Source organism: Betta splendens, chromosome 9 (genome assembly GCF_900634795.4).
Source record: "Betta splendens chromosome 9, fBetSpl5.4, whole genome shotgun sequence".
NCBI lineage: Eukaryota > Metazoa > Chordata > Actinopteri > Anabantiformes > Osphronemidae > Betta > Betta splendens.
Genome location: NC_040889.2, coordinates 3,242,682 through 3,254,533, shown reverse-complemented (window position 1 = coordinate 3,254,533; position 11,852 = coordinate 3,242,682). Strand labels below are relative to the sequence as shown.

The 11,852-nt window shown below is 39.2% G+C and overlaps 1 protein-coding gene across 1 annotated transcript; it reads right to left on the bottom strand.

Annotated features, from left to right (window-relative positions):
- Positions 1 to 258: 258 nt before the first annotated feature.
- LOC114861354 (zinc finger protein 892-like) lies at positions 259 to 9,123 on the bottom strand. The gene is made up of 2 exons (XM_029160464.3): positions 8,510 to 9,123; positions 259 to 3,582 (listed from the first exon to the last, which is right to left on the bottom strand). The coding sequence occupies exons 1-2, from the start codon at positions 9,074 to 9,076 to the stop codon at positions 2,920 to 2,922; spliced, it is 1,230 nt and encodes a 409-aa protein (XP_029016297.1). The 5' UTR covers positions 9,077 to 9,123; the 3' UTR covers positions 259 to 2,919.
- Positions 9,124 to 11,852: the final 2,729 nt, after the last annotated feature.

Genomic DNA, 11,852 nt, shown 5'->3' with positions numbered 1-11,852 from the left:
GGTATTCACAGACATTTTTAACATGTCTCTTGCCCAAGCGGCTGTCCCAGCGTGCTTTAAATCCACCACCATTGTACCAGTGCCGAAACACTCTAGAGCTAGAGCTCCAGTTCTTGAGGGCCACTGTCCCAGCTGGTTTTTCCAACATCAGCCTTTGATGGCTGGCATCAGTTTGACACCCCTGCTGTAGCCCAACATGCCTGTGTAGCAGCACTAAGATGGTCACTGATGTCCCAAAGACAAAATCAGGCTTCTCTGTTTAACTTTCACAGGTTGTTTATTGCAACGGGAGGATCCATATTACAAAAACTCTCCATGCTCATGTTTACAACTTTCACAAAATAATTAACAAAATTAGAATAACACAAAATCCAGACAGTACAGACAAGCTGGCAGCAACATAGTTATACCACAAAACATTTATTTTATAATTTAAAACGGTGTGCATAGCTTCTACGCCCACTAGCTTACGAAGGGCCGGAGTAGCAGGGCACGTCTTACCTTTAACAGCAACCAGCTTCGAACACTGCCACCCTACGTGTGACAGGTATGTCACCAGGATTGAGGACCCCCAAAAACAAGTAAACTGGGAACTATTATAAAGAAAAACTCAACACCAGCGTTTCACAGGGCTGAGTGCTGAGCCCTTTCCTCTATTCCATCCTCAGCCACGTCTGCAGGCCCATGCACGCATCCAACACCATTATTAAGTTAGCAGGCGATACTACAGTGATTGGTCTCATAAGCAACAATGATGAGACGGTCTACAGGGAGAAGGTTCAGCATCTGGCCACTTGGTGTAAGGACAATAATCTGCTTCTGAACACCAACATGACCAAGGAGCTCATTGTGGACTTCAGGAAGGAGAAGAGAGGCTCACACAATGTGCAGGGAGGCCCAGCTGTAATATATCACCTAAGCATAGGCAGCATCTCGTCTTGGCAGCATGTCCGACAACATTACCATCTGCTTCCTTGCCGCTCACAGCGGGGCATTTAGATACGGGGATGCTAGCACTAGCACTAGCATTAAAGCCACTTGTTGGGGGACCTCATGTGCATAAACTGTTATTAACAGAATCATTGTTAATGTCCCATATTCTCAAACCAAGCAACTACTGTGGCCTGAATGTAAAGCCTTCAACCTGGTTGTAGTGAGTTGAGACAAAGAGATTCAAACTTGAGCGCCAAAACCAGGCGCTGGGCAGGGGAACCATACCTGGCTTCCCCACTGAGACTTTTAAACTCCCTTCTGTCACAAGCAACCAACAGAGGAGGAACTTGGATGTCAACTATTCTGATTGGACCACACAACGTGATGGGTGTTACCAACCAAGATTGTAAATGTAAATTATAAACATAATTGGTACTGTATCTCCACTCAGGAGCTATAATTCCACCTATTATAATTCGTGCTCCTTGCATATCCCCAACACAGTCCTCCAGCTTTGTCCTGGAAAACTCAAGTTCAACTCCCTACCTCGAAGTGTGGGTTATTCAGCAGCTCTCCTGCGACCTACTGGAGAAGCCAACAATTTTCCAGGCTTACCGAAATTAATTAATTAATTAATTAATTTTCTTCTTCTCCTCCCTTGTTCCCTTTTTTCCGGCTGTTTTCTTTCCTGTAGTATATTCAAAACATCATGAAATAATAGGAAATTTGATATATGTGGGGTTCTTTTTGTAAGCAAACAATAAACTCCTCCACATAGAAAAAACTTTTAACACTGCCAATGCATTTTTTTTACTTTTATAACAAAGCCTTGAAACCAATTATTATGGTTACACACAATGAATGCAACATCATGAAAAAAATTACACCCTTGTATATAAAAGAAAACAATATTCTGATAACTGAAGAATCAGATTATTACACTAATGAAACACCAGATTCCAATTTATTCCAACAACAGGAATTTATATTGCAAACACCAAATTAATCTTATGTCACAAATTATTTTATGGCTTAAGGGACCTCTGGCATTTCTTGAAGAATGGTGAACACAGAACCAGAGCGTTTTAACGTTTTATTATTCTACTACTACAGGACATAAGAAAATATGAATATATGCAGATACAAAACACAATAAACATATAGATAATAGATAACGAGCAATAAACCAACAGATTTGTTGTTACTGGAATGTTAATACCAGTGATGAGTTTGGGCAAGAAAAAGAGAGTAGTGGTTGTTAACCTCTAAGTAAAAGGCAAATCACGGCATATTTTTATACTGGATTCTCTTCCCCATCCTTAAAGTAATGTTTAAAATAACAAAAAACAAAAACTGGTGGAAGTCAGGAAGGCTCACTTTTTAGAGCTAGAGTGGACACCAAAATTCTCATTGAATTAATAGATGTTTGGCCTTGCCTGTGGTGTTGCTGCAAGTCAACAGGGTGACATGGGTGGAGTAGATGCATAGATGATTCACTGTGATATTGTAACAATGTGAGATATGATTAATATAGGTTTATTATGATTATTATTAAAACATCATCACACAATTATTAGAAAAATAGAAAATAGAAAAATTAAAATGATCAAGAACATTCTATAATAAGATAAAACCTTATTATAATGGTGTGTAAAAATCTGTATGGTTTTAGTGTAAAACACTAAAATATAGTGTACTACACTCTGTATGTCACTATTATGTTATACACTATATATGTGTACTATAATACATTGTATACAGTATATGTTAATCCATGATAACATGTAAAGATTATTCAGATCTTTTTTGCCTTTTTTCTGTCCTATAGTATGTACTCTATTCTTTTTTGCTATTGCAAAATGGCAATTTCCCAATTTCCCCAAGAAAGATTTTCTAATATAATAATATAATACTAACGACGTCATCATCTTCATATTTTTTGTTTCCTTGATTTCATTGACAGCTTTTCCAAAGTCCATATCAAAATCACTTGTCTTCGGTGTGAACAAATGTGTGCTTCAGTAAACATGTTCTGTGTGTAAATGCTTTCCCACACAGCTCACACAAATAAGGTTTCTCTCCAGTGTGAATGCGTTTGTGTGTCTGTAAAGAACTGCGCTGAGAGAAACCTTTTCCACACTTTTCACAGGAGTGAGGTTTTTCTCCAGTGTGAACGAGTTGATGTGTCAGCAAGTGGCTGACCCGAGAGAACGCTCTTCCACACTGTTCACACCGGTGAGGTTTCTCTCCACTGTGAACACGGTGATGTGTCCGCAAGCCACTCCTCTGAGAGAACACTTTTCCACACTGTTCACATAAGTAAGGTTTCTCTCCAGTGTGAACACGTTGGTGTGTCCGTAAAGTACTGAGCTCAGAGAATGCTTTTCCACACTGTTTACACGAGTAAGGTCTCTCTCCAGTGTGAATACGTTGGTGTGTCCGTAAAGAACTGAGCTGAGTGAATGCTTTTCCACACTGTTGACATGAGTGAGGTTTCTCATGAACATATGGGTGTCTCAGTAAAACATATGTGCTAAAAAATGCTTGTCCACACTGTTCATAAGAATGATGACTCTTTAACTCCGATGATGTGGGGAAGGCTTGGTCATGTTGCTGATAGAGATACAGCCTCCAGCTTCCTCTGTGTTTCTAAAGTGACAGATATAGAAAGGGAGAAAATTAAATCATTATGGCACAAATAACTACAATACCAAAAGACTGCAAGATCTCCCAGAACCTCCGCTGCAACCTGATTATGCTGCGATACGTTTATTATGTTGTGCTGCCCTGTCTTAATGTGACATAATCTCTGATCGGCTGTGACACTCTAGCCAACACAAACGCAAAGAGCAGGACAGGACGAAATATTTCCAAACAGCTAAAAAGCAAATAATTAATCTCATTATTTAAAGTGGGGCTGCTGCAGTCACACATAGCAGTATAAAGTACAGCTGCAGCTAGTGATTACTGTTTTACCAATTCATCTATTGATGACTTTTTGCTAGTTCAATGAACTGAGCACTTTGTTCACAACCACAATTTGTGTACCAAATTAAAAAGTAGCCATTTAATTGAATGTTTTCCTGTGTCTGAACAGCAGGACCAAAATGTGGTCTTTGCATTGTGTGTAACATGGAGGCGACACTAACCTGGCCTGTGTGATAAACTATAAATTCTAAAAGTCTAGAATACTTAATATCTAAACTAATGTGACTGTCATTTGGCAGAGAAGAAATGACACTCCGTAGACTAGATACCTGAAACAACTTGATGTCATAACTGTAAGGTTCATCAAGAATAATTAAAAACATTTATGTTATATAATAGTAGCTTTTAAAATCGACCCAATTGACTCATAATATTGGATATATCAATCATTACTAAAAGCAGTAAAAATACATTAGGTCAATATATAATTTTAACCAATGCTTTGTTTGTTCCCAGGTACATCATGTAGTGATTACTCTGAATATTAAAGAAAATTTCTAAATAAAATTATATTAGAGCAGCCGCACAAACAAGACAAAAACAGTGTAAAAGGTATTTATTTTTTTCAGCTGTGCTCTCAAACGTTTATTTATTTGTATAATGTAGGCTAAAGCAGTTTTCTCTATTAACCCGAGTTTTCCACGCAAATCGTGTTATGAATATTCAAGCTGCACAGGCCATTGAGCATTAGCAAACCGATGGTTGCTTTCCAAATTACATAAATCAAATAAATTGACATGAATGCTATATTACCATTGAAAGACATCTTGCACCACTCGAAGTGTAATTATTAAGTAGTATGAGATTATGTAAACCAACGCATGTGTATGTATATGATATACGTATGTTTGTATGAGTGTGTGCACAGACCTTAATACCACTATTTGGATTAATAAAAAGGTAGGTAGGTTCAAAGGTAAACCACAGTACAGCAGTTGTTTAGTTATGGATGTGTCAGCTTAATGTACATCCTTATTTATTTTGCACCAACTGTTTGCTTAAATGATTTGCTTGGTTTCAGCAGCTGGTTGCACCCCCCCACCAACCCCCTCCCGCACACACACCCCAAAGCAAAAACACAACCTGTCCACCAATACAACAACATCACACATATTTAGGATTGACTAAATAAAACATTAAATAAACAATTAATCAAGAAGAGTATACATATTTCTTATATACTTCTCTTGTAAAAGCAAAGCTGTCCATCACAATACGGCATTTAGCCTTATACATGCTGCTTGTTGAACTGCTGGACAGAACAAAAAAAAAAAAGTGTAATGACTTCAGTAGCCGCCTCCCCAGCTTCAGGGTCAGATTCTGGATGAAATAAATGTGCTTGGACACCACTACAGAAAGAACTGAGTGCTATTACTGCTCTCGAGGTCCATGTTGTGTTGTCTTCTTCTGTGGAGAATTACAGTGGCTTACAGGCTTATTTGCGCTTATTAGTTGCACTGTCGCCACCTATCATATAACCCCATAACAGGTCAAAACAAAATAAAATAAAAAAGGCATTTGCTTTGCACAAAGGTGTGGCCAGCAGCTTCACTTGCGACACGCCCCTAAACAGCTTGTTCACTGAGGGTGACTGAAAACCACACATTGTCAGGGGCTGTGTCTACGATCTACAGGGTTTTATAGAATGACAATTTACAGAAACTTTATGGAGACATTAAGGTCCAATATTTAGCCTCCTTTATTATTATTATTATTATTATTATGCCTCTTTTTTGGTCTCTTTTCACGTCTCAGCGCTTTGTCGTAGAATCATTGTTCAAAAGCAGCAAGCCAATAATTAGCTTTAATAGCAATACTTCTGTTTGACTGTTTAATGATAACTATTTAAAAAAAATAAAAGAACCAATGTAATTTATTAGTTTTAAAAGGAAAAATTCTGATTCTGACTGAATAATTACAAATCGTTGTATTGAGACTTATTTCCAGTTCAGCAAATAACCACACACACTTCCTTTGGTGCTTTTATTTTCAGGGCTTAATTTAAGTCTAATGTTTTAATGGCACTATTTTTGCTTTTGAATGATGAAAAATTGATTTATAGACTATTTTATACTTTACTAATCACCCACACATGCCCTCTAAATCCTTTCAAAATAAAAGTACCAAGGTAATTTATTGCCTTAAATGGCAAGATTTTTGGTTCTGACTGGTTAATTAAGACTCATTATATAACTATTGCTTACAGTTAAGCTATTAACCAAAAATACGCCCTTCAAATCCTTTCAAGTTAAAAGGCTAGTCAGCTTTTTCATGATGGCCAATGATGCACCTTGGTCACCCTTTTTAATCGGTCATCTTTTTATTCTTTGTCAATGTTTCGTTTTTTTCATGGTTTTGTCATAGTCAACGTCTTGACGTCAGCATCTTAATCAGAGGTTGGCATAGAAGAACTCAGTGTGAACAGCTGCAACTGGGAGGAGACGCATAGACTGGAGGTGTAAAGAGGGGGACCCTGTGCATGGAGACTGAGGGCTGGGCAGAATCAAGTCTATTAAAAAAACAGATTTAGTTCATCTGTCCAGACAACCATTTCCAGCCTCACTGTGACCTGAGGTGTGTTTGAGTCCTCTCCATACATCACGGACATTGTTTTTCTCCGGGCAATGCTCCAGCTCCTTCCTATAGCTGTTCGTGCACCTTCTAATTTTATATTTTAAGTCCCACTGCACTCTGGGGACAAGGAGAAGCTGCACAGAGATAAAAGCCGTCTTCTCATTTAGAAGGGCTTTAGCTCAGGGGTCACTCCGGGATTGTTATTGGAAAAACACTGTCTTTGTTGGCCCGATGTTTCCCACACAGAAATTTACGTAGTCCGTGATGCAGTGTGTGAGACTGTCAATGTCCTTCCCATGTGGACTGCAGAGAACGTCATAGTCTGTGGTTTTAAAAAAGTCCTTAAGTTGCTCTGTCGCCTCCTCTGTTCAGATCTTCGTTTTTACATAAATACTGGGTGAAGTTGGAGAGGGTGGCGGAGAGGGGGGTGCAGGCATGATTAAAGTCCCCAGAGATAAGAATCAGTCCACAGACACAGTGATGTGCACGCCCTCACATGTGACGTCGCCCAACGAACAGATGTAAGCGGTGACTATCAGCACCTGGGAGAACTCTCGTAGAAGGTAGTACGACCGAATGCTGACTGCCACCAGTTCAATGTTCCTGCTACAATATTGTTGTTGTTTAACGGTGATGTCGTACGGGTTACACCATCTGTTGTTCACGAACACCACCAGTCCGCCTCCTTTCTTCTTTCCGCTCTGCGCCACACCAGCGTAAATCCATTAAGGGAGACCACAGAGTCTGTGTCCTGATTGGTACATTTGGCTTGTACCACCGTCTTCTCCGGCTCTACAGTCTCGTCGCTTTCTCCGCATCTCTGGCTTCCCAGGGCAGAGAAACTCTCGCCTCGGCTAGGAGCTAACAGCTGGTCCCGAGTGTAAACAATGGGGCCGCATCCTAAAGGGTCCCCCGAGGTAGTTTGTTGTGGAAAAAATTACCATGGGGCTTCTGACTACTCAATGAAAATAAGTATCCCAAAGGTTGTCTTTGTCAATTTTATTGCTGCAGTTACACCTCGGCACCCCGGGGTGGACAGACACAGTCAATGCACATCCTTGATAAACACAAGGTGCACTTAACAGCTGATCCGAAATAATTTCATCAAACAACAAAAGTAATTAAAGATTACAGTTAATAAGATAACATTTGGAAGAAAAGTGACGTCTTGCATAATAGACTATAGAATAATGAAAAGCCCAGACCCTTAAAATATATGAAAGTTATTGTCTACTTAAAGCTTCAATAACAAATCGTTAGCTTTTTTTTTCAGAAGTAAGTGAATATATATATATATATATATATATAATACTAAGTGAATATTGGACTAGAATGTAATTTCAATTTCTTTCATTGTTTCCAGTCTGGCATCAAACTCTCCACATCAAATATAATAATGTTACAGTTATACAGGCGTCTATTCCAAAATCTATTATTTAAATTAGTAGAATCTCATTCCTCCACAATTCTACTGAGTACTTCTTCATAGAGTAACATTTAATTTTAGTGTATAGTTTTGGAGTAATCCTCAACTGTTGTACAGTAAACTAACTTGACATCAAATTTTGAATTTAAATATAAAACCTGTTTCTACAAATAGTAGAATGCCCCAAAGTACAATGTACACAGTTGACAGTCCATAGACAAGCTGTCAGGTTGACTGAAAATAGTAAAATGTGTAGGTGCCAAAATGTGTAATTTTAATATTTATGGGCTGGCGAGCGATCCAGGGTGAATCCTGCCTCTGGCCTGATTGGCAGCTGGAACAGGCTCCAGCAGCGCCAGCACTCACTTCAGAGCTGCTGTCAAGTCACTGTGCGCCACTTTATTTAACCCTCATGCCTCTCAAAAAAACTCACTTTTGAGACCCTCGTGGCTTTTCATGCCAGAATTTTTGTTTAAGAAAAATGCTATAAAATCTTGATACATATATTTTTTAACTATTTTTGGAAATCACTTAGACCACTTCAGACCTGCCCAAAACTAACAAACAAGTAATTACATCTGAACTGACCTGTTTGTCTTCGGGTCCAGGGGGGTCGTAGTTCCGATGGTCCTGTTTCCAGTTCTGCTCATTTATGTTGTGCTCGCTGCTATCCGGATGTTGGGTTTCTTCTTTAAATTCGGCCTTGATGTGGTTCTGGTCGCTGATATCCGGATGTTGAGCTTCTTCTTTAATGACACTATTAATATTATTCTGGTCGTTGATATCCAGATCTTGAGTTTCTTCTTTAATGTCGCTCTTAATATGGTTCTGGTCGCTGATATCCAGACCATGGCTTTCCTCTTTAATCTCGCTCTTGATGTGGTTCTGGTTTACAAAGTTCTGGTCATAGTTCATGACATTGGAGTCCTGATTATCCTGCTTCACACCAGCGCTCCAGTGCTGCTGGTATACGAAGTCCGGGTCCAACTTCTCCTCCTTTACCTCGTGCCTGTATCGATCCTGGTCGTTAAACTCGTGGTCGTGGTCCTGGTCCTCTTTAATCCTGGCATTTAACTGACTCGGGTCCATGAAAAACGAATCTTGTTTTTCTTTTTCTTTTTCTTTCTTGCTCGTGTCTTGGTCTGAAGCCGCCATATTGCGCTTTTATGTTTGTGTGAGTCTCGCGATAACCGGATGCTTGTTTTTTATTAAACTTTATTGAACGTAGCCCGATCGATCAGTGAACAGAGCAGAAAGATGACACGTTTCACTCTATTATTACAACACAGCAGCAGATTACATTACTTGTGTGTTATCTAATGTGTTGTGGATCCCTTGCTCATGAATACGTCTTTTACCCATTTAACCTATTTTGATGGTACTGTTGTTTTGTAGAAGCTACAGATATCTGTTCTACTTCTTCTATTCCTCAGTTAAACCAGACCCAATCAAACCAAACGCCAAACGCTACTGATGCTCTAGTGAAACCATTTCAGTATTTTGATGGGACCTTGTGGTTAGCAGGAGCATCTGCACTAACCATGCGTAACCAGGTGTTGAGCAAACCACGTTCCTAAAAATTACCAGTGATGACTTCCAATTTTCAGTGGCGTGCGGCAAGGGTCATGGTTGGTGAGGCACAAAGTCTTCTGGAGTCAGATTTTACAATCATAATACCTTAAAAGAGTGTACTTTTCATTATTTAAGTGTCAGAATGCATATTATTGCTGGCCACATTTCCCATTTTATCATCATTCCCATCTCACCTAAAGGAACATATTTTTTATAGCAGCAAAACACTTTGACTTATAGATCAAGGTTCAAAGGTCCAGCCTCCACTCGAGTTTTCTCTGTCGGTTTTAGAGCTATCAGAGTCAAGGATGTCACAAAAACATCGATAAACACATTAGGCAAATATATATATAATAACATGTATAACACAGATCAATGGACAGAAATGAATTTTTATTTTACGTTTTTTTAGTCACGTTATGGTACTGTCAGGCGACGTGAGGCCCCGCCCACCCTGCATACCCCGACTGCACTCATTGGCAATTTTACACAATTACACACACAATACACATAATGACACATAGCGCAATTTAGTTTCTGTAATGTAACAGCGTATTACAAACGTGGACCAACGAACGAGATGGACCATGGCACAACACCACAAAAGAAGTAACTTACATTCACAATAAACGAACCAAGAAAGACAGTACACAAACTAAACATAAGATGTGTAACTCCTCCCAATGCATCACTACTTCAGACACTTTTACCTTAACTTTTTCACATCTGATGAAGTAAATCATTGTTCTTTTCATCACATTAAAATGTCTTTTACACCAAAACTATGACTAAATGTTCATCTAAGGTCTGTTATCTCTTAAACCAGCAGGTGGGAGCAGGCAATCAGTTCAATTCAATCAATTGTAGTATCCTACAGTTATTAATGAGGAGCCTTTATTCTGACATCTTACTGTTGACCATGTCCCCTTGCTGTTTTGTACAGTAAAAAAAAATCATAAATCCTGGATAGTCATGGCTCTGACTCCATCAGGACATTACTGACCCTCAGAGCTGCTGCATAATGTTGCCTCTGTTAAATTAAAATATGATTTTAAACTTAAAATGAAAAAGTATTGATAAAATTCAATTCAATTCAAACTTATTTACATAGTGCCAAATCACAAAAAAGTTGTCTCAAGGCACTTTATAAGGTAAGGTTTAAGACCTTACACAACTAAACCCAACAAATCCCACATACATCAAGCCTTTAGTGGTAAAGGCTTTAAAAAATTACAATTTGACAGCATCAGTGGAGAGGAAAAACGTCCTCTCTAATGAGGAAGAATCCTCCAGCAGAACCAGGCTGAATGGGCAGCCATCTGCCTCGACTGATTGGGGTGAGGGGATAGAGAGAGAAAAGCACATCAACAACAAGCAATAACAGAGCACAGGCAGGAGGGTTGAATCCGCTGCCCATTACAGATACAAAGCTCTGAGTCCGATGATACCTGTAGTATCAGAAGATAGAGTGGGGGAGAAAGAGAGAGGGAGAAGCACAACTACTAGAGAGAAAGAGACAAGTGTAAGGTTCATGTGCCGCATCATGTATTGTTGTGTTTTCATTGGTTGTTTAATCAAGTGGGTTTTCCTTTTTTATTTAGCAGCACCTGTTTCCCTGCGTGACATGTGAGTGTTACCTGAGAACACCGGGGCGGGAGCTTTATTTCATTGTCGATGATGCATGGCCGGACAATATTACCTACAAAATGAATAGATAGATTCCTACATGCATTCCGGTATTGTTCACCTGTGCAACAATTTTGGTAAGGAGTATGTGAATAACTGTCAACCTGGTTGAGATGTCCAGACCCAGTATGCCCTGCACTGTCTCTTAAGAGATCTAATTTGGCTTAATCTGGAAAATAATACACCACACTTCTTTCTGTCTTCTGCGTCACAAAGAGAATCATCCTCATGAAGTGGAAAACTAAAAAGAATTACACATTACATAATCATAACACCCACCTCTCCCATAAATATGAAAGAAGAAGAAATAAAATGATGAGGAGAGGCTTCTTTTGTTACTATCGGGTATGAAAAGCTATACTTGTGTTACAACCAAATTTTAGGTAATTATAGCAAATAAAATATAACCCGGTTACACAAACATAGCCAAAACCAGAATCTTGAGATGACAGGACTCTGAGTTGTACCTAAAGTCGGAGGTGTACAGGGTGAAGTGTAAGGGAGACAGAACTGTCCCCTGTGGAGCACCTGTGCTGCAGACCACGGTGTGAGCAGCAGGTGGATGTACTGGGGGCAGTTGGTAAGGTAGTAAATTTTATTGAATAGTTCATATCCTGAATGTACTACACCAGCAAGGGAACTGTTCTTTTGGTTAAAAACTGTTAAGTTAGTT

What these genes read in the sequence shown, in the direction of transcription:
- LOC114861354 (XM_029160464.3), bottom strand. Translation starts at nt 9,076, where the DNA reads ATGGCGGCTTCAGACCAAGACACGAGCAAGAAAGAAAAAGAAAAAGAA. An exon ending in CTGGACCCGAAGACAAACAG is followed by an intron (nt 3,583 to 8,509) that starts GTCAGTTCAGAT and finishes CTGTCACTTTAG; the next exon opens with AAACACAGAGGAAGCTGGAG.